A 23,495-nucleotide genomic window follows, 5' to 3' on the forward strand; every position below is an offset into this window, starting at 1 on the left:
GTTGTGGTCCAGGCCATTTGTCTGCAGTTGCCTGGATGGCTGTAGTCAGAGGATCGTTGGGTCCTTTGTGGACTTTGCGTGGGGTGATGCCGTTAATGCCTCTGTCCTGTGTGGACAGTGGTGTATGAGCTCGGTAATGATCACTGCAGCAGTCGTCGTCGTCGTCGCCGCCTCCTCCTCCTCCTCCTCCTCCTCCTCCTCCTCCTCTCCTTCTTCTTAATTTTAATTGTTTCCCCTCCACAATTGATTGGCTAACTTGTAGCTACAAACTTATCTCTGAGACAGTAAAATGTTAATGGAAAAGATGAAGCTGACTGTAATATTACATTTCTGGTTTTTCATAAGTGTCTCCTCAAAACTAGAATTATCTAATTATTTCCTCCCTTCTTTTGGCTTTATTTTTCTCTGTAATAATTTGTGACAAAGGAATATACGTGAGAGCTTATCTTTTGTTTCTCTAATTTTTCTTATGAACTTTGTTTTAATATATTTTCAGGCGACAGTCACGTCTTAGACTCCTGAGTCCGAGATCTGCATGTGTTCCTCTTGTCTGCAGTCAGCAGTACCGTTTGATTGCTATCCCTTACCTTCTTGTTGTATGGTCCCACGATCAATATTAACAACAGTGTAGGGAATAGCTCATATTTTTCTTCAACAACATATAAGGTGTGTGTGTGTGTGTGTGTGTTTGTGTGTGTGTGTAGTCATGAATGTGTATAGGTGTGCATGTGTACATGTGTGTATAGTCACACATGTTAATAATTTGCCTTTTCTGCCATAATTCAAAATCTAGGTGACAGGTTCCAATAGCTGATAAGCATTTCCTAGTGTGGTAGGTCAGGTTTGCTGTGTAATCCCTTTGATAAAGCCTTCCTTTCTGAATACACGAGGGGAGTTACAGTGATGTCCCGCTGAGCAAGTAGATCAATAGGTGGCAAGTTGTTTGACCCTCTGAGCCAGCCGGAGAGCAGGGTTTGTGTTTTCTACCGCCTTTCAGCTGGGGCTTGTATCTCATGGATGGGGCCTCCATTATCATAATCCATTTTTCGCTTTCATGTTATCCATCAGCAGCTCGTAGAAGCCTCCCTTCTGAAGGGCACTCCCCATTTGCTTGCTCTAAGTCTTTTTTTTCTTTTAAATCATAAAATTGCTGTTTTGTAACCAGCGGTGTTCTGTGCGAGCTGTTTATAGAGGTGCTGTAGGGAAGGCGATTAGTGGGAGAATTAAGTAGGAGATGACAGCTGTGGAGGGAGACGTGTGAATAGACGGCCCATCAGTGCATAGGAGGACATGGGAACGCAGTACATTAAAACTGAAGTTTGTGGCAAACGTTGTGATCGGAATTGTGTATCTTCGAATGATGTCAAATAGTGACAGTGGCCCCCCAGCACATTCCTACTCCAGTGGCTTAGATATGAAGGTGCCCGTGTTGACCACATAAATTATTTTAAATGCCTGTACCTGTCAAGCGGGGGATTTTTATCCTTATTCAAGTAGTTTATTAGCGGAAATTTGAAGAATGCTTGATGTACTTGTCACTGGAATCTTCTGAACTCCACATACACACCATGACACCCTCGCATGTATTTAATCGGAGAACTTTACTTACGCAGTCGAACATACTTGGAAAAGAAAATCCGGCAGGACTATTCCAAATTATTAACAAAATGTCCTAGGAACTTAAAAAAAAGATATTTTTAATTCTAATTATGTGTGGGTGTGTGTCGGAGTGTGTGTTTGGGCATGTAAGTGCAGTGGCTGTGTAGACCAGAAGGTGACATGGAGCTGGAGTTCACGAAGGTTCTGAGATGTTAGATGGATGTGGGGGACCCAACCCAGGCTCTCTGCAAGAGCAGAACCATCTTTCCAGCCCCAGAACATTAAACTAGGTGTGTGCATGTATGGTTGTGTCCATAACGTGCCTGTGTCTGTGTGTGTGTGGTGTTGCTGTGTGTATGTGGTATGCGCATGTGTGTCTGAGTGTGCATGTATGTGTAATGTCTGCATATGTATGCATATGTATGTGTGTATGCGTTCAGTGTGTGTTTGAGTGTGCCATGACATGTGTGGAGTTTAGATGATATTTGGGGGTTGGCTCTCTTCTACGCTGTTTGAGACAATGTCTTTTGTTCACCCGTGCTACACAGGAGAGCTGACCTGGGAGCTTCTGGGGCTCCCTCTTCTTTCCCTCTGTCTATTGCATTGAGATTATAGCTCTCACAGAGGTTCTGAGGAGCCAACTCAGATCTTCATGCTTGAGAGGCAAGGACTTTATCTGCTGAGCCATCTCCTTAGTCCATCCTAGAAACGATCTGATCGAAGGAGGAAAACCCTGCAAGTTTTCTCAGCCTCTCAAGTAATACGCCATTTTTCTCTACAGTTCTCGAATCCACGAAATCTCTGGGTGCACGAGACGTGTTTACACATCCTGGAGAGTGAAAGACGCTGATGATAAAAGTGCATTCATATATGCTCTGACCCCAGGACAAGTGGAGGGAGACATGGGCTTGCCTTTGGGGGTTCAGACTTCTAAATTTGGGCTCACGGTGGGGGAGACCATGGTAGGTGGAGAAGGTCAGAGGCAGCAGACAGAGCTTTCGCGCGGTCTGAGATGTCTCTCGTTCCTGCTGAGGCAGCAGACAGAGCTTTCGCGCGGTCTGAGATGTCTCTCGTTCCTGCTGAGGCAGCCTGGAGCGGGCCTGCATTCAGATCTTCTAGGCCTCAGAGGAGGCCTTCCTTAAACAAATCTGTTAGCATTTTTTTTTTTTCTGGAGAACACAGTGCGCCATAGACAAAAGTCTACAGGTTCATATTTCTGCCTGAATTGCTCCCTGGGCCTCCCACCCCTTCATGGGTAGGCGCAGTTTCTGGCCAGCCTCCGTGGCTCTGCCCGTACCTTCTGCCCCCACCGCAGTCTTGGTCCTGATTGTTTCCTTTGCTCGTGGAGGCTCTGGCTCCGTGATGCAGCGATGGACTGTCAGCTCCCCTCTTCGTGGTCAGTGTGGGATTCTTGGTCCCTCTCTGTCTCAGCCCTGTCTCTTTCTTGATCTCCGTTCGTCTCCCTCTGCCTCCTGCTTCTGTGGTTCACTCCAGCTTTCCTTACTACCCCTGGGTACGAACACAGACATCCCCAAGGGAGGCGGATTCAGACAGGACAGAGTCCCGTGAGAAGCCAGTGTCATGACAGAGAGATCGTGCTCCTTTTATCTGTTCCTCCCTCCCACAGGGTACACAGGAGGGCAAACCCTCCCCACAGGATCTGAAGGAGGCAGGACAATGGTTCCCATTACACACTGGACAGCCATTCCTCCTCTGATCAGTCCGACACCCTTTGTGATTGGCAAGTACGACACGTTAGGTTTGCATAGTCCCTTCCCTTTTGGGATGATCCAACTCAGGGTTTCTCCTATGCTAAGCAAATGGGCTCCCACAGAAGGACACCCTGAGTCCCTGAAGGTACACATTATGAATGTTACATGCCTGGGATGGTCATGAGTCCTGTATTTCCCGTGTTGGATATCTTCGTTCATGTTTGTGTCTGCTAGCTTTACTTAGTAATAATAGGGGGAATTCTGTTGGAATGTTTCTGTTGGTGGATGCGTCAGTTCCCTCGCCTTATTAATTTTGCATTCTTCCGTTGTCATAGATACGTTGATGGACATTTAAACACGGTTGAGGCAGATTTTAAGCTTATTTACAGTTAAGATGCACTTCTGCTGGTGAATTCAACCTTTATCACCAGGACCTGCACACTCAGTAACACTCTCACTGTTACAAATAATTTTGTTTTATATTAGTACAGCTGTTTTATAGTAGAATGAAAACTGTGGCAATAACAGACCTTTATGTGGTAAGCATTTACCAATTACATTTTTATGATTTCAGAATTATTTTTCTCAACTGCTAAATTTCTATCTCTCTTGATTATTCTATGCAGCCTTTCTTCCATCCTCAGTTCCTGTTTTGTTTTGTTTTTTTTTTTTTTTTTTAGTTGTAATGAATAAGACTTTCGGTGCTTTAAAATTTTTATTTTTATTCTTTTCACTTTCATGAAATTTGAATTTATGTAGGATAATTCCATTTTTATGGCTACCTGTAAAGTTTTACACATATTTAAGAAAAATATGAAACGTAATACTATCCCAAGTTTTCTTATGAGAAATACTAGAATCCTATAATTTTCATACTCTCAATTTGTCTAGTACTTTTGTCTTCAAAAATTCTCAGATGGTTGACATTGTTCTTGTTCCACACACGGTGTGCCTGTGTGTGCATGTGGGCACACTGCATGTGTCTGGTACATGTGAGCATGTGGTATGCCTGTGTGTAGAGATGGACACACTGTGTGCCTGTGAACTTATGTGGACACACTGTGTACATTTATACTTATTGGCACAATCACTCTTTGGCATTGTCTTTCTGTAATTATTTTCTTTCTTTCTGTAATGTCTCTTTTGTAAGTAGAGACATTGTAAGTGATCTGATAGTAGTAATCACCCCCAAGTTTGTTCATTTAAAAACGGGTTAGGAGGATGCAGAGATGGCTCAGTGGTTGAGAGCACTGGCTGCTCGTCTAGAGGTCCTGAGTTCAAGTCCCAGCAACCACATGGTGTCTCACAACCAACTACAATGGGATCTGATACCCTCTTCTGTCATGTAGGCGTACATTCAGATAGAGCACTCATATACATAAATAGATAGATAGATACTTAAAAATAGAAATGGCTTCCCTATCTTTAAAGTCTTTTTTGAGTGATAGGAATTAATGCTATAAAGTTGAATTATTCAGATTTGAGAAAATTATTCAACATTTCATGTAAATATTGCCATCCCTCGACATTCAGAAACAGTTGTAATTTGCCTTGGATAAAGTTCCCCATTTGGTGGAGTCACTCAGAGTATGAAAGATTGTCTAGGGTTGAAGTTACATAACTCAGAAATGTAGAGCTAGGAGGACAACTTAGTATTATAAGATCATAGCTTTTAGGGGCTGGGGATTTAGCTCAGTGGTAGAGCGCTTACCTAGGAAGCGCAAGGCCGTGGGTTCGGTTCCCAGCTCCAAAAAAGAAAAAAAAAAAAAAAAAAAGATCATAGCTTTTGCTTTTAAAAATGTTCTTAAGAATTAAAGTTATATGTTTTTAAAAAGTAGATATTATTTGAAAATATGTTAAGATACTCCCTTTTTCATGAAGTGTATCATGCCAGGTATAAAGTCTGTATCAGAGGTCCCCACATCATTCTCTGGTCTCACCATTCTTTAAGAGGTGTCCCAGCACTGAACATATATGGTTATGTTCTTTAAAGCTATGGTCTTTAAACATTAACAATCCCAGTCATCAAAGGGAAAAGACATAGGAAATACCCCAGAGAAATAAGCTGGGAGCTTTTAAGGTCTCCTGGCAGAGTCACACTAAGAAGCACTTAGTTCTTCAAGAACGAATTATGATAGCACACTTTGAGATGGTTCATCTTGATGTCCAACTTGATTTATGAGGTTAATAAAGCTAACTACTAGATATGATCATAACATTTTCAGAGAGGACTGAAATAAGGATGGGTAAAGAATTTTTCTGATTGTGAGTAGCACCAGCCAGTAGGTTGGAGTTTCAGATGAAATAAAGAGAAGAGAAGAGAAGAGAAGAGAAGAGAGAGAGAGAGAGAGAGAGAGAGAGAGAGAGAGAGAGAGAGAGATAAAGTCTCTGAGTACATGCATTCTCTTCATGCTGCTTTGTCACGATGATGTCGCCTACTCAGCTCTGCCATGTCTCTCTGTCTTGATGAACTGAGACTTCTGAATCTATGAACCAAATAGATATCTTTCCCTTTAAGCTCACCAGTATTTGTCACAGTGATGAAAGTCTTAAACTCAGTGATCAAACAATTGCGAATCAGGGAATCTCAGTAGATGCGCTGTGCCTAGGTTTCTTACTGAGGGTCTAGATATATAAAATAAAGTTTCTAAACTTCAGAATGTTGGCACTTCTGATAGGATGAGTTCTGTTTTGGCAGGTGGCGCTGCCCAGAATTCTATAGGATGCTTCGCAATGTTCTTGACTTCTACCTACTAGATGCTGATAGTATGCTTCTCCAGTGGGACAATAAAAAAAAAATGCCTCTAGATGCTGTATGTTGTTAAAATGTCCTCTGAGGATGGTTGTTGAGAGACATTGCATTAAAGGATAGGTTTAACCTTAAGTACAAACAGAAGGATCTTAGACACAAATCTATTTGGGTTACTACTATCTTACATTCTCAATAACATTCAATTTCTAAATCTCTACCATGAGATTGTAGCAGCAACCCCATGAGATGGGCAGGAATAGTTATTCCCCTTACTTAGACGAAAGCCGTGATACACAGAAGTGAATTCCCTCTGTGGGAGAGCAGAGAGAAGAGGGCGAGGTAGATTGTTGACAGTAGACAGTTGAAAGCTCGCTGTGATTCAAATCCCGACATTCTCGGAAATGTTTTGCATGCTCTCTGGTCCTCCAGCCCGCACAGTCTTTCTCACCTCTCTCTTCGACAATGTTCCCCAAGCCTCAGGTATAGGAGTTGTGTTGTAGTTGGTATCAGCTGGGGCCAGGCTCTCACAGTCCGCTCTCCTCTTCATTCTAACCAGTTGGAGCGTTCTCGAATGCTCTCCATCTGTGGCCAAAGCGAATGTCTTTGGTGTGAGGGATGGGAGCTACACTTACCTGTGGGTGTGAAGATGACTAGTTTTACTATAGTTAGACATTATTCTGATTGAAGAAAGTGGCAGCAGGTTCGTCTCTAGGCCTCATGACCTTACCAATGACAGGGAGTTGACTGCATTTGCAGTACAAGGCACAGATTCCCTCCTCTTTGAGCAGACCTCAAGTCCAATTAGACAGATGTTGGTTGCCTCTAAGACATAGGTGCCACTCTTGCAGCCTTGGGAATCTCATGCCACACTTCTCATTGTTAGGGTTCATCCTTGAAAAGTCTGGTGCTTGCTTTTCTTGGAGCGTTCATTTCACATTCCCTGTACTTTATCCCATATTCTCATTTCTAATATTGCAGAGAACAAAAAAAAACTTTCTTCTTATAAGCCTGGTAAATAAATTGTATTATCCCAAGAAAACATTAATCTGGGGGAGACTTTTTCATAACCATTTAAATACATTACATGGGGGGAGTTAGGAAAGCATGTGATGCTGCCAGCACTTATCATCGGAAAGCTTCCTTTCTCCTTCCTGGGCTCTCATCAAGCTCTGCCAGCCTCTTAACTTATTTTGTGTCTGACTCTCTTTTCTTTTGGAGTGGACCTGGATGGTGGGTAGCTAGGAGATGAGACTCTAGCTTTGGAGAAGTCTGTCAGGTTAATTCAGAGGAGTGGCATCATTTGGATAGGACCTTGAGAAACCCAGCATTTGACAGCATTTCCAGATCTATTTAGGATGGCTGAATTAATGGGGCTTCTCTTACTTTGTAAACACTACTTTATACAATACACTTGGTGCTGCCAACTCTGTAATTACACTTATTCCTTCTGAGCCTTAAACTTCCAACTCATGAGGTCTTCTTTTTTATTGACAGGCCTTTTCATGTGAAGACTGTGAACTCTTGAATTTTGCTAGCTCTATGACTCTTGACTTGTCAGATCCACAGGTTTTCATATGTGTTAGTACTCATGACCTGTGATATACATGCCTAGTTCTTTCCCTCCACATTTATTAGTTTGGTTATAAGACTAAACTAGGGGACTGGGGAGATAACTTAGTAAAATGCCTGCTGTGCAAAGGTGAGGCCCTGAGATTACCCAGAAACCTTGTTTAAAAGAAGCTAGATGTGGTTGTATGGGCTTTTAATTCCAATGCTCCATACATAGGTGTTGCAGTAAAAATTAAGATGGTTCGTTTGCTATCAGTTCCCGCGCCTTACAAAAACTTTGTTCCTCTACTGTCCAATCATGTGTCGCCTTGACATCAACCTATAGATAGGAGATAGGATTCTTCAGCTCACTGGCCAGTAGCCTACCCTAATTCATGAGACTGAGAACAATGAGAGACCCTGAATCAAAGAACAAGATAGACACCTGAGATTATCCTCTGCCTACCACACACACACACACACACACACACACACACACACACACACACACACACGCACGCTTCTGTACAGGCACAAACATACATATGCACAACACATATATGCGTATTTGGATGTATACACAAATAACTAAAGTAAACTGGGTTTTTCTCTCCACATTGAGATTTTAGATAATTTCATTTTGTCACAGTCGTTACAGAAAGTTATATATAGATTAACCTACTATGAAAAAAAAAATCACTGAAAGGCAGGGTTGGAAAGGATCTTGGAAAAGTGTGATGTCTTGGCATCTCTTTATCCTTGTAAATATAGCTGTAACTTTGCACAACCTGTCAGTAAGTCTGCTGTTTTATAATCAGGTTAGCAAACTGTGTCTTCTTAAAAAAAAAACCACCCACATTTTCAGTTGTTTTTGAACCCTCTTTCTAAATAGGATTTCATATGTGCTGATAAAATCAAACATATAAAAGTGGTGTTTCTTTATTATGAATATATTTTGAAAGTTAAAGTCCATAACAGTTTCTCATTACAAAGTCCAGTGGTAAGGAGAGGTGATTTTCATGAAATGAGACTTAAAAATTAGAAGTACCTGTGGCACCCAGTAGAAATCATTTTCACTTTTCCAGTGGGACCTCCGAGTATGTGCAGTAAGGCAGCTTGTGTCAACATTAGCGTGCTCTTGAAAAGCTCATAGGATTTTTCACTTGAACGTGATTGGCAGGTGAAAAGTGGCTTCCTAAGGAATGCCTTCCCACCCCAAATGAGTTCACCTGCAAGTGGATATAGCTGGGGCTGAGAGGGCTAAAGGTTTCACAGCACACGTGAGAGTGCGTTTTGATGACAGTTTAAAAAACAGATAGCATGATATTTTGTCTAAATGAAACATAGCAGAACACCACAGATATCTGTGAAACTTCATGCAATATCATAGAATACATTTTGGGGAAAATCTTGCTACATTATTTTTTACAGCCCTCAAGGGTGGCAATCTACAGTTGCTACATTTAAAGTCTAGTGACGTTCGAGTTTCAATCCATAGCTCAGTGGAGCTGCCTGTCTATCTCGACCTGTCTATGTCTGGAGCACAGAGCCAAAGTTGTCCCTAGAAGGTCCAGGTACCCAGAGCATCTTTGACTTCAGCAGGAGAGGAACACACGGTAGCTACTGTAGATACTTCCCAGAGTCAGGGAATATACTGGTCAGCCACTTGACTGTGTACTTTCTTAGTCTGAGTTAGAAGAAGAAAAGATGAGGAAGAGATGATCCTAGGGGCTCATGGCCCTGTGAGAAATGATCCCTTGACAGCATCAGTTCAGGAGATGCCCAATGAACCTGAACCGTTTAGGTCAACCATTCTTGTAAACTTTGAAAGAGTGACTCGTCTATCATGATCCCACATCAACACAGCTCCAAACTGTCACACATAATATAAATTGGGGTTGTATGTGCTCAGAGAAGACAAGAAAAATGTAAAGGTTTTCGAAGAATGTCAACCAAAAATAGTTAAAATGATTCTAATAGTTAATGCGGGTAACTTCCGTCTCCCGGAACATTGATGCTATGGGATATTAAATTGTTGGAGGTTGCAAGACAGATAAGGCATGAATATACATCTTCCTGCCATGTATCTCATTGCACAAGGTTACAAAATGCCTAATATTTATTTCATAAGTGCTAATGCACATCGAATAGGTTTTAGAGAGTTTATTTGTGCTAAAAAAAGGATTTCTCCATCAATATTCTTTCTGGACGCCAGAGACAGGGAGGTAAACAGAACCTTCTACAAGTAGAGTTTAAAACGATGAGGCTTGGAAGGAGTCAGAGAAACCACAGAAAGCTACACAGGTGAACATCAATAAAGGAGGGGCCAGGGAGTGGCAGGAGGGGACATGTTCTTTGAGGAGCAGGTCCAAGCGTCATGGGTTTTATGCTGATGGAACCACATCATCTAGATATGTCCTGTATGTTTTGGCTGGGTGTTTGGACCATGAGTGGAAAGGACCACATCCCTGAGTTAGTGTTTCTTTACCTACACAGTGGGAAGAAGTGTCATTTCCCCACCTGAAGGTCATACTGAAAAGCAAGCTTCATCGTTGTCCAAGTGTGACAAAGTATAGTTATATCATATGCCACATCAAACCTTTCCCACCTCCATCTCTTAGGCTTTGGGTGTCTCCTCTCCATTCTTCCATTTCCTCTGTCTGGAATATTTGTTATGTTCATCTTTAATTGGCACATGATAATTATACATATTTATGGGTATAAAATAGCATTTCTATACTTGTATACAATGGATAGCAATCAGTTCAGGGTCATTAGCATATCTGCAATGACATACAAATATATCATTTTTGTGTGTGTTGGGCACAGCCCAAGTCCTCTCTACTAGCTACTTTGAAATAGCTAATTAGCCAGTGTCCATCATAGTCACCCCACAGTGCTTGAGAACACGAGAAGTTATTCTACCTGATCTCATTCCCATATCATTGTCCATTTCTTTCCCTCTACCCCTCTCCCATGCAAATATTTACTGACCTCACATTGTAAGCCAAGCATCGGTAGGATTGGAGGTAACTCAAAGAGTGTACTTTGACAAGAGACAGGACCACCAGTTCTTACTGACACAGAACTTTCATAAGAGGGGTCATGAAGAGGCTAGTCAGAGGACATGGATGAGGGTATCAAGCAGTGTAACAAGGGGAGAAAAATGCATCCAGAGCCTGTTCCCACCCAACCTAGAGGGCCGAGAATGCGTTCCCTAGAGGGTGACAGCTAAGCAAGACCAGCAAGATAACTGTGGTTGCCAAAGGAAGTGGAGTGGGAAGTGGACAGATGCTCCAGGCGAGAGGAATAGCATTTCCATGGGAGATGGGAACAAGAAGGGTGAATCTGAGAACAGAGCGATCCCCTTGGCCAGAGCACGGAGCGAGTGAACTCTAGAGAGTGTTGGACACAGGGGCCTTGGAGGACAGGAGCCTGGACTTTCACTCTCAGATCAGGGGGACACTATTACACCAGGGAAAGGTTTTACTCGGTGATGTAACCAGATCTGCGTTTGGATCATTTATTTCAACATTGAAGACAGGAACGGCAAGATCAGCAAGTTTTGCATCGTGTGTGTGTGTGTGTGTGTGTGTGTGTGTGTGTGTGTGTATGTTGTATGTATGTATGTATGTATCAGACAGAGATAGCAAGTGGCTAATGTGTCAGATGTTAAGGTTACCCCAAGATGTCTGACGTATTCATTTTAATCCCAGTAAAAATGGGAAGACAGAAAGTGGAGGAGGCATTTGTTTTAGGGATGGGAAGACTGATGAATGGCTGAGTTGCAGGCTGACAGAGTTCATGGTGGATGTGGAATATTGCAAGGGAAATGCCAACAAATCTGAAAATTTGTAGGGCTGTGGGTCACTGGCTCGGCCACAGGGCTCAGCCGCTTGGGGAGGTGGAACTCCAGAAGTACATCATTGCTGGGAGTTGAGGAATCTGGGCCCTAGGGCTGGATTTAGCCCGGGGGCAGGGTCAGGGTCAGGGGGTAATGGGGGGAGATTCAGCTGGTCCTACACACGGGAGAGTCCACTCCATGGCTTGATAGTGGAAGACTTGGGCTTGGTGGCTGTCATGGCTGGGAGTGCACAGAGACCTTCTACAGACTAGATGGCAGCTCTATAGGCGAAGGCCTTCTCTGTGGCTCCCCACGGCAGATCCCAATGAAAAGAGGCAGTCTATGGCTTTAAGGCATTTATTGTCATGGCGGAAAGTGGATGTGCAAAACCATAAACCCCTTCTCAGGGTAGGCCTGAGATTAAATACCTTTTGCAGGGAGGAGTGTCTGGGAAGGAAAGCTTACTGGCTAAGCCCTCCAGGCATCTATGTACCTCATTAGCGTGGAGACCTGTCTTGAGCCTAGGTGAAATGGAGGGCTTGGGGCATTTCCCTCACATGACCGATGTCTACAAATATATGGGGGGATGAGGCTACTGACAGGGGCCTGATGCCTGGGAGAAGGCAAAGCCTCTACCGTTCCTTCAGGGTCTCCGGGGCTTCTAGCCTTAGCTCAACTGAGGACCAGGCTACCTCTCATGATCCACTGCTCCCAAAAACTGAATTGAAAATGAGTAAAATCCAAGCCCTAAAGGCTCCAGGAGTGGGTAAGATCTCTTGGGTGGAGGTGCGGCCCGAGCAAAGAAAACAGACCGGGCGCCGCGCCTGCCGTGGGCGGTACGTGAATGCGGATCCCACAGGACGGAGAGAAGGGAGAGATAGGGGAGAAGCAGCCAGGCTGGGACTGGATGGGGACATGGAAACTCAGAAAAAGGACATTTCAAAATAGAGGGACAGCCAAGCAAAAGAACTAAAAGATACTAGGTTTTTATAGCAAGTTGATCTAATCATGATTTTCAAAAACTGTTTCTTTGCAGACACTACCCAAAGCAGTCCTTCACCACGGTGGCGGACACACCTGAAAACCTGCGTCTGAAGCAACAAAGTGAACTGCAGAGCCAGGTAACTCACACGCGGGAGTCTCACCTTAGGATGCCGCTACTGAAGAGGCTCCTTAAGCCGTTCTTCTGAGACTGTCATTGTATTATCATTGCCAGGACCAGCCAGCATGGCGACTGACAGGAGGAGGTGTGGGCCCTCCGGGTGAAAATACTGCTCCCACTCTTGGACCACCCCAATAGTCTCGGTTTTTGTTATTCACACAGGACTAGAGCAAGTAAATGACTTCTGGTCAGAGTAAATGTTTCCCAACAATATCGATTTATTTGGTCTTAAATGTTTAAAAACATTTTTGTAAGTAGCGCCTGTATCCTGCTATGTGTAGGGGGAAATGCAAGGCGTTAGCTTGACCCAATTGCTTTGCACATGGGACTCACTCTGCGGATCCCACATCAGCGTCCAGCTGTGTCTCTGTCTGGTCGCTTTATTCATATTCCTTCATATGTCACACTGACAGCATGGACAAAGATTAACGCACCACTATTGGCTCCCAGTCAATTAGTTTAGCTTCCAACTTGCCTACAATATATTGAAGCGCTTGGGCCGGGACTAAGGTTTTGAGTGGCAGGGCAGGGTTTTCTACAGGGACGCCCAATCTCAATGCAAAAACAGGACATGGGAAACACAGGAAAACGTTACCTCAACTGACACGGTAGAGGAAGGTGATGAGCAAGTTCTTGGCAGATTATTGGTCAGTGTTACTGTAGTAAAAACTGCACCAAGGAGGAAGGGAGGAAGAAAGAGAGAGGAGAGAAGTGGGCCTTGGACTGGCTGCCTGGGTTCTTTGTGCTTCTCTGAAACAAGACCATCTGTCTTGTTACCTGTCAGGCTCAAGTGTCAAGTGAGGTAGACGATAAAAGCATTCTGAAAAGTTTTTGAAAAAAATTAGGCTTGTGATTTTCTGGGGAGCCCTTGACATAAAAAGAGCAAAAGAGGAGGACATGTGAAGAAAAGGGGTGCTTAATCTCCTTTGCAAACGTGAACCTGGAGTTCTGAACAAGAGTTGACAGTGGTCTAGGGTGAGGTGGCTCTGTTGTAGTTTGTCTACTTATGATGGGAGCTTGGGGGTGGCCTTCGGTCTCTTTCTGTGGGCTTCGGAACCGTTTCTCAGTCCACTTGATGGCACGAGTAGAGCTCAAAGTAGAACTCATTGTTGGTTAACACTGTGAAAATTGATTGGGATCTAATGTATGATTTGTATAAAATGCCTGGTGTGCTAAGCCGTTAATTTCAAAACTGGGCACTGGTTTTATGTTGGTGAAGACATTTCCATTCTACATCCTAGAGGTGTTAGGACTTGGGTCAGCCTTTGCACATTACTGTATTTTTTCTTTTTTCCAAGTCAGGGGTCACCAGCTAATCATGGAGAATCGGTTTAAACATACCAGGAAATATAAATCACTCCAGCAATCAATTGCTTGTTTCTTGCCTGCTGCACACCCTGGTGCTGCAGGAAATAGCTTCTAGTTACTTAACACTCTTCCTACTGGGCTTACAGAGCGTGTGAAGACAGAGGACAGCACACATATGGATTAGACTAAACTTACTTGACAATATAGACTCAGAAAGAGGGATCCGTGTGGACTGGATGGAACTGAGCTTCACGCTGGTGTCTGGGTTTGAAGGGAGCCTTGAAGGTTTAGGAGGATCTCATAGCAACATTGACTCTGTCTTTTGTAAGCATACAACTCCCTCTGGCCGTGGCGATCAGTTGTAGGTATCTTCAATCATCTGAAGAGCCAGTACCCAATGGTTGCCCACCATAGGCAAGGCTCTGAAAATGCCATCTTTAAAGGAGCCTGGGACTTTGTGGAAGGCTAACTTCATCCTTCCCCATGTAGCAAGCTTCTGACTTTGGAAACAGCATGAACAGATGAGGCCGGGTGGGTGGGATAAGAGCTCCCCGAGAGATGCACAAAGTACTATGGAGTCCTAGGCAGTAACCAGCTGAGGGCATCAGATTCTCTGTAAGATTTTGCTCAACTCTGATCTTCTCTAGAAAGAATAGGTGCCATCAGGCAGGCAATGTGGGGAATTCGGCTCCGTTCAGAAAACATGAACCCATTTATTGCTATGCACAAGGAGTTGGAAGGGGTATCAGGGATCTAAAGTCATGGTCTTCATCAACGCCATCCTTGCTGCTTTCTAAGCACGAAAGACAAATCTATCGCCTCTTAAACAGCCCTTGGAGATGGGCATTTGTTGATTTTCTTATTTGAATGAAACATCTGATAGAGGACTTGACTAACTTGACCTTCCACACTTGCTTAACAAGGGGCCAAGCTTAGAACGAAACCTGGGTCTGTGTGCTCCTAGTGGCCTAACCAGTCCCCTAGTCCTGTTGCTCCAAAAAAGCTTAGAGAATGGGGAGGCAAAGCTTAGAGAATGGTGTACAAAGGGTGTGCAGCACATGGTGGAGGGGGGGAGGAGCTATATGTGTGGTAGAGAGGAAGAGGTCGCTGGGATTGTGTCTGAGAGGCTACATTTCTGCTAACCACATTTGGAAAACTGTAGAGTGATACTTTCCCTAATTGCAAAACTAGGTAACGGCGTGTTAAAATCTAATTTTAACTCACTAAATGATCTGATTCAGCAACAGGCCATTTCCTCAGAGTCTTGATCTCTGCAATTCTTAGTGGCTCACTGGTTTGGGAGGAAGACCGACTATTAATTTTTTGTATACTTATTTTTGGCAAATTGTGCTGTTACATGAATTAAATAGACTCAGAGAGTAGAGTCTTCAAATTCTTAAATCGTTTAGAATTCTTTGCGCCATACTAGTTGCTTTCCTTCATTAGCTGACTTATCAAGTGAGAAAAAAAATAAAGGGAACAACAAAATTAATTCCAGTCCCATCCAGGTAGTTATTTATGGGTGTATGTCATCATCTCTTTACCTATTTGCTCTTTTCTTCCCTCCCCACTGTTTTGTGGAGGATGGCTGCTGCTGCTGCTGCTGCTGCTGCCGCTGTTGCCAGCATCTTAACTACTACTCCATCCCCTCAAGCATCTGTGGGCTCCATGGGTGCCAACTTGTCATCAGAAAGTGAGATCAAACGCTTGGAGACAAGCAAGCACTTTAGGAATTAGCATCTCTGGACTGTGCAAAACAGTGGCTAACAGGCATTCACCGACTTGCATAAGACTGGGGGACATCCATACATATATAGCCACCCAATTAGATAAGATGGATGAAGCAAAGAAGTATAGGCTGACAGGAACTGGATGTAGATCTCTCCTGAGAGACACAGCCAGAATACAGCAAATACATAGGCGAATGCCAGCAGCAAACCACTGAACTGAGAACGGGATCCCCGTTGAAGGAATCAGAGAAATGACTGGAAGAGCTTGAAGGGGCTCGAGACCCCATGGGAACAACAATACCAACCAACCAGAGCTTCCAGGGACTAAGCCACTACCGAAAGACTACACATGGACTGACCCTGGGCTCCGACCTCATAGGTAGCAATGAATAGCCTAGTAAGAGCACCAGTGGAAGAGGAAGCCCTTGGTCCTGCCAAGACTGAACCCCCAATGAATGTGATTGTTGGGGGGAGGGCGGTAATGGGGGGAGGATGGGGAGGGGAACACTCATATAGAAGGGGAGGGGGAGGGATTAGGGGTATGTTGGCCCGGAAACTGGGAAGGGGAATAACAATCAAAATGTAAATAAGAAATACTCAAATTAATAAAGATAAAAAAAAAAAAGCCTGGGGGATATCCACTTGGCTAGCCACAGAGGGTGGTAGATGTGGATTGCCCTGGAACCTGGCGATCAAGAGGAAGAGAGAAAGGAAATCCCTTTTATCGTCACTTGCTCCCCTTTCATCAGACATCACAAGGGGAACTGCTTCAAAAAAAATTGCTTCAGGAGTGCAACCCCCCACTGGCCTGTGTAACCCATTTGACAAGGACAGGAAGTGGAACTTTGCCTTCAGTGGATAACGTTATAATTCCCCTGTGAGGCGTCTGGATTTTATAGCTCCTGAGATCAACATAGTACCTTTTCTTCTCTTTACAGTAAAAATCGAGCCCTGGCTTGCTGAGAGACGGCTCAGTGGGCAAAGGCACTTGCTACCAAGCCAGGGGACCTGAGTTCAATGCCTGGGACCCACCTTCCCTATCGAAGGACCAAACCAAATTCTGTAGGTTATCGTTTGGCCTCCACATGCATGCCCTGACATGTGTATACATGAGCATGCAAACACACGCGTACACACATGATTGATGTAAAAAGAGTTAAAAAGAAATTGAGTCCTAACTTTTAAACAAAAGTTGGAAGCCAACTGTGTAACTTGGAGAAATCTTACCTCCAGCCAGATGACTTACAGAGGGGGGGTCCTCTGAGCTTACCATTTTAATATTGTGATAGAGGAAATGTCTGTTTTCCCAGCCTGGGTGGTCCACACTCTCTTTGAGAAAGAGAAAGCTCAAATATTGTCAGTTCTCTGGGTCAGGAGTCTATAGACTTTTTTTTATTGCTAGGGAAATTTTTTTAAACAGTTATTCAGTAGACACACACCTCTTTCCAGAGAACAAGATGAGACTGTGTACCCACGGACAGGCAGGGATAGACTCCTGCTCCCTCGTAATTCCCACTTTTCCTTGCTCTCCCAAGTCCACCAGAGTGGAGACCTGAAGCTTTAGAGGGCATCACTTCCAAAGCTTCAAGTGAAGATGAAATGTTAGTAGCTTCCTCACCTAGCCGATGAGAGGACCAGCTCAGCGGTTTGCAATCCTGTTGGAAGCAACAGGGATTGGGCCTCACCGTGTTCTTTAATGGAGCTTATGTAATTTATGATCACTGACACCATAAAAGAGCAAGGATGATTATGGCCAGGATACAGATCGTTTGTGCTCCTTGTTGGTTCTATTTTAATCTCTTTAAGTCTTTTGCAGAGGTGTAGGAAACATGGCTTATAATGGGTAGCTTGTGATAGCAGTTAGGGTGACATGATTCTTTTGATAGGGAATGTAACAAGCCGAACATCTTTGTGAGCATAATGGACACGTGTTCAACAGAAGCCTTGGGAGCCTCACAGAGAGAATATTGTAGCATGCTTATCTTTCTCTGGCTTGCCTTCCGGTACCTCTTCATTACACATTCCATGTCTAGAAGGTCTTCTTCAACTACTGGCCATCTTGCCCAAAGCAAGACCTTTCTCCAGTGGCGACTGCATTTTGAAAGGCATTCTCTAGGGTCTGGGGATATGACTCAATGGCAGAATGCTTGCCCCGACATTCATAAGGCTCTGAGCCTCACCCCGAATGGTGGTTTATTCGAAGGGAAAATAGTGATTGCAATATGACCTTTAGAGACCGTTGAGGTTATTTCATTGATACTGTTACATTTCGCAGGTGTGTGCATGACTGTGTGCATGCATTTGCGTGCCCAGATATACTTGCCTATTTGTGTGCATATGGACGTCAGAGGTCTCCTCTAGTGCTCTCTACATAACTGACTGACTGATCTCTCTCAGTGAACCTGAAGTTCATTGTTTCAACCAGCCCCTGGGAACTGCCTGCCTCTGACTTTCAGAGTTGGGATTATCGACATGTGTGACTGTGATTGTGTTACTGTGATTAGCTTTTACCTGAGTGTTGGGGATATGAACTCAGGCCCTCACGCTTTTGTATAACAACCACCTTACCCACTGAGCCACCTTCCCAGCCCCTTAATTATTCATATTTGACAGGGGTCATCCAATCCAGTCTCAAATCCACAATCTTCTTTGCTTCTGCCTCTTAAATGCTGGCATTACAAGCATGCATCACAGCACCCAATCAAAAAATAATTTATTATTATTGTGTATAAGTTCATCTGTGGGCGTGTGTGCCCGATGGCCCCACGTGTGGAGGTCAGAATACAGCTTTGTGGAGTCAGTTCTCTCCTCCCACCTTTATGTGGATTGTGGGCACTAAACTAACGTCACCATGCTTATTTTACAAGCTCTCGCTCACTCACCAGCCCCACAGCTGGGGTAATGATGTCATTCCAAGGGATTGGAGGCCTGCTTCCTTTCTACAGACAGCTGCTTCTTCGATCTCAGTTTCCTTTGCTGCATGCTAACCGTGGAACCTAATTCTAAACGCGGCTCTTACCATCACTCGTTTGCTTGAACCGCTTCAGACTTCTGAGAGCAGTCTCCCTAGACAGTTTCTGTGGTGCTTACTGTGCTCTGGGGGTCTTGGACAATAAGCCTTTCAGAGTTGCCACTTAGTTTTCTCTTTCTGACTTTGGCAGCTCTGCTTGTCTCATGCTTGAATTTTTTTTTTTTTCACTGTTTGATGCTGGGTTCCCACAGAGTGGTATCTCTTCTTTCCCATGATGCCCGCGGATTTGTGGACGTGGAGGTAAAAGTTCACCAGAGAGAAGAAGCTTCACTGTGTTTCTCTTCAATGTTTTGGGGCCATGAAAAATAAGGAAAGATTATGTCTCACATCTAGAAGGGATGAATGTGAATAAGAACTTCAAAGGAGAAACATGAATCCACGGACGGAGCACATCAGGGGACAGGGAATGCCGAGCAGATGTCTACGCTAACCTTTGGGACTTTGCCATCCCCTACAGCTTCACATAAGTCAGATCCTCCCCTTCTACTCCTGACTAAATGATGTAAGAGACAGCAATGTCAGTAGTGAGACGGGATGTTTTGAAGCGCTGTGTTATGACTAGGTTTTGGAGCCTTTAATTGCAAGGGTCTGGTGCCTTACTCTTTAGTCCCTGCAAACAACCCATAACCCTTCCATCTGTTTCCTGAGTCCCAACAAGGCTGATGCACTGATGACCTCCCCACGTACCCAACTTTCCTTTCTACAAGATACACCCTGGGCTCTCCCACCTTAACACTAGTTCTTGGTGTGGGGTGTGGACATTGTGCTTGTGTGAGCAGGTTACAGATTACCTTGCTACTGATAAGAGTTCTAGAATATCAGATAGCTGTTATTTTTAGGTCTGTCTGTCTGTCTGTCTGTCTTCTATCTACAGGTATCTATAGGCATCATCATGCCATCTTATGTAGGGAACTTAGGTCCCTGTGGATTTTGGTATTAGTACCTGAGCATCAGGTCGTCTTAAAACCAATTTCTTGCTGACACTGAGAAACAGTTACAAAGCCTTTCAGTCCCACAGTCTGGAATCATGTTCTCTCTCTCCCTTCAGTCATGTTCTGCCATAGGATTCACATTTAACAGCTCCAAAAGAAGGGAGCGGAGAGATTGCCACTTTGTGAAGGAGGAATGTGGCCCTCTGTGTAGGAAACAAGCCACCTATTTCTGTTAAGGTGGAAAGGAAGAAGAATTTGATCATGATTTCTCTTGTTCTGGCTGAAGTGCCTGCCAGAGAAAGAAAGTAGAAAGCATCTTAGATATGTGGAGGAAAGGAATCTGGAAACAGGACCACCCCACAAGATACACCCTGGGCTCTCCCACCGTAACCCCAGATCTGGTGCTTCTGAGCAATAGTGGATGGCATGAGAGCCAGAGCTGCATTCTTGGTACCTTAATGTTGTCTGTGATATGGGACGGGGATACAGGTTACATGGTGTGGTAGAGAGAGCTGTTAAGAGTAGTCCCAAGGCATCTCCAAGGGGCATTGCTATCATGGGAATGAGGTACCCTGTATCCTTGGGAGAATTGCGTCAGCTGAGTAGGTTGGAGCTTGGATTTGTGAGCGTCAAGGAAGGCCAGAATGTGCAGATTAGTATTATCTTCTTTCTTTGTCAAGGGAGAACACACACTATGAAGTCAACAGCCATGGTAACAGGTGTCACATGTCTGTAGGGTGCCCAGTAACCAAGAAGACAAATGCCACAAGGTCAAAGGGATTTTAAACAAGGACAAAGGAATGTGACCACGAGTCCAATACATCCCTTTTCCTCCAAAGCAACCATAGCCCTCACACCTCATAGGGACGTGGGCAGCAGATGGAAAGGATCTGACTTGACCTTACCCCTCTGTTTAAGTCCTTTGGAGTGGACTGTGTGTAGTAGCTAGAACTATGCTCCCAGTGTGATTGGAGCCTATGAGAAGTTTAGGAGATATAGAAGCTTTCTTTTGTATCTGTTACTTTTGCATAAAATATTGATTTGTCAGACCCAGTTTTAGATGATGTCCACCTTCAGTGTAAAAGTTTTCCGCACGTGTCTCCCCTTAGCAACTAAAGAATTCTGTCCCCGAAGAACAGTCGACCAGCCATGCCACTTGGCCATTTGTCACTGTAGGAACACTCGCTTCCTTTTACCTTTGGTTCCAACTGATGGTCATGAGTGAGCGCTCATGACCCTTAGATATGAGACAGTTTCCCCGAGAATTCATTTTACCTCGGAAGATATGCCTAAGTTGTCACAATGGGAGCTTAAAAGGAAAGATGAGAAGGAAGACAAGAAGGTCATCTTGTCACAATGTCCATACAGTGGTCAGTGTCTTCAGGCAGGATGTGAGGGACTAAGGCATTCATTTTCTTGGGCCGCACATCTTTTGGTATGGGGGATCCTTTTTTCTTTTTGAGGAACACTAATGGATACGGCAGTAATGTGACATCTGTCCTATCCCCACAGGAGTAGCTAGTGAAGGTATGTGATGTTAAAAACCCCTCAAAAGACAAGTTTTAGGTAAAAATGAATTTCTAAATTTATTCGACAGTGTCAAGGTTTTTTTCCACTTATTTCAGTTGTTATTTTTCCTATCCCATATTTAAAATCATTTACGACCATTTTTTGTGTGTGTTGTATATTTGTGTGTGTGTGTGTGTGTGTGTGTGTGTGTGTGTGTGTGTGTGTGTGTATCAAGGGATATTGTCACCTTGCTCTGTTACTCTCTACTTTAGTTCTTTAGCACAGGATCTCTCCCTGAACCAGGAAGTAGGCTGGGGGTAATTCTGCTGTTTCCTCTGCCAACAGTCTTGGGGTTATAGGTTTATGTGTGGCCGTGCCCAACCTTTTCCTGTGGGTGCTGGGACTGGAACTCAGGTTCCCATGCTGGCACAGCAAGCATGCTCACCCACTGAGCCAGCCGCTGAATGTCCAGCTACAACTTTTCTAGATATTTTCCATGGATAGTAATCAGGACAACTATGTTCACTACCGTCTTTCTAGGAAGCCTCTTAGCTATTTTACTTTCCCGTCCTTCGTGCTGTGCGTTTCTCATCAGCCAAGTGACTCTAATTATGTAGGAGCAGATAAGTCTGGGAGTATAGCTTGATGCTATAACAAACGTGTGGGCTTAACATGTACGAGGCTCTGGGCTCAGTCCATAGCACCATGCAAAGGTTGGCTTTATCTCTCTACAGTGCTATGATTCGTTCTTTGCCCCCTTTTCATTTCTGTAAGCAAACTACTTTATTGAGACCCACGCTCGGCTTGATTCACTGGGCCTAAAGGTGAGGTCAAGTATGATGCCCACGGATCTCAGTCCTCTGTTTTCCTTCCTTACCCCGAGAAGATAATGCAGTGCCCTTCTATCTCATTAGCTCCTCAGGCACATTAATTAATACTCTTAATTAATTAGCTGAGATATTCATTAATTATTAAAGAGATTAACTACAGAATGAAATGTGACCTCTTCTTTCTTTGGTGGGTGATGTTTCAGAGAGAGAGAGAGAGAGAGAGAGAGAGAGAGAGAGGCATATCAGACAGGCAGAAGAAAAAGCCAAGAGCAGATGAAACAACCCTGTGAGATGAAGTACTTCTGTCCTCCCACCCCCAAGCCTGTGACAAAAGCAGGGCTTCTGTAGCTTGGTGGGCAGGATGAAACCCAAGCTGTATTTCCCAGTAGCCCAGTCTCCCTTCTCAAAGGCCGTAGGAGACATAGCTATAGCTTGCGATGGAAACCTGGATGTTTGCTGAGATCCTGGGATGCACTTACGATTTCTTCACGGAATTCTGGAATTTGGATGCTGCTGTGAAACCTTTACTCTCTGGCGGAATCAGATCACGACCTGGATGCGAAGGACAATGCTGAGCTCAGGAAAGGCCTTCTGGGATAGTTCTGAGGACAGACAGCCACACACGATAGACCAGAATACTGAGTATCTCAACTCTCACACAGTATGTATGTGTGCGTATCATTACTATTTTTTTTAAAACAAAAATTATCTGACCTAACTATCCTTTCACTTTTCCTTAGAAATTTATTGTTAGCTTCTGCTGGTTTCAGAATGACTTTCCAACTGAGAAGAGGGAGAAAGAGGGGGAGTGAGGAAGGCTCAGGGATCTGCTTCTGCTGCTGCTGCTGCTGCGGCTGCGGCTGGTGCTGGTGGTGCTAGGGTAGGAGATGGAAGGTGCGTCTTTACTTTTTGAAATGTAAAAATGTATCATCGAGTGAGAAAATGAAGCGCTTAAACCAGTTGTCCTTCTGATGAACAGTGGAGGTTGATAGAAGCTTGCATGGTATTCTGAAAGTTTATTTTAAAAGGGAACCAACGGGTAGAGGGAAGAAAAGCACGGAGGCATTGGGTCTAACGCGTCCCGAGAGAAAATGACTGTGGACTGAGAGTGAGACTGGGAATATGTGAACTGATCACCAGTCAGCACAACAGGCAAAGAACATAAAAGGGAAATGTGTCAGCGACAGTTCAGGTAGGAAACACCAACGGACAGAACCAGACGCCAAAATTAGAAGATCTGTTTCTTAGTAAATCAATGACCTATCGATAGACCGTTTGTAACTGTCTAACAAAATACCCTCAAGGAAGGCAAACTTCACATCATTTAGTTGTGTCATGTTTTAGGAGCATCCCATAAAATTAGAGCAGGGCAATAACGTTTGTTACCAGCAGGCTGTTTAATGTCTATATCCATATCTATAGCTACGTCATCAGTATCTATCTATAGAAATAGATCTAGTAAAATACTGGACAAAAGTAGCAGCGTTTATTCACCTCAGTGTTGTCTGGATCATATAAGCATGTTATACAATCCATGA

General features: G+C 44.0%; 1 protein-coding gene across 2 annotated transcripts in view; it reads left to right on the forward strand.

Annotated features, from left to right (window-relative positions):
• LOC116883460 (LIM zinc-binding domain-containing Nebulette) overlaps window positions 1-23,495 on the forward strand; it is a 188,929-nt gene that overhangs the window by 117,708 nt on the left and 47,726 nt on the right. For both annotated transcript variants that reach the window (XR_004385762.1, XM_032884609.1), the window contains exon 3: window positions 12,492-12,576. Coding sequence is in view for 1 of the 2 variants with exons in the window: in XM_032884609.1 (XP_032740500.1) it covers window positions 12,492-12,576 (85 nt within the window). In the remaining variant the exon portion in view is untranslated. The remainder of the gene's footprint in view (window positions 1-12,491; window positions 12,577-23,495) is intronic.

This window comes from Rattus rattus, chromosome 14 (genome assembly GCF_011064425.1).
Source record: "Rattus rattus isolate New Zealand chromosome 14, Rrattus_CSIRO_v1, whole genome shotgun sequence".
NCBI classification, from domain to species: Eukaryota; Metazoa; Chordata; class Mammalia; order Rodentia; family Muridae; genus Rattus; species Rattus rattus.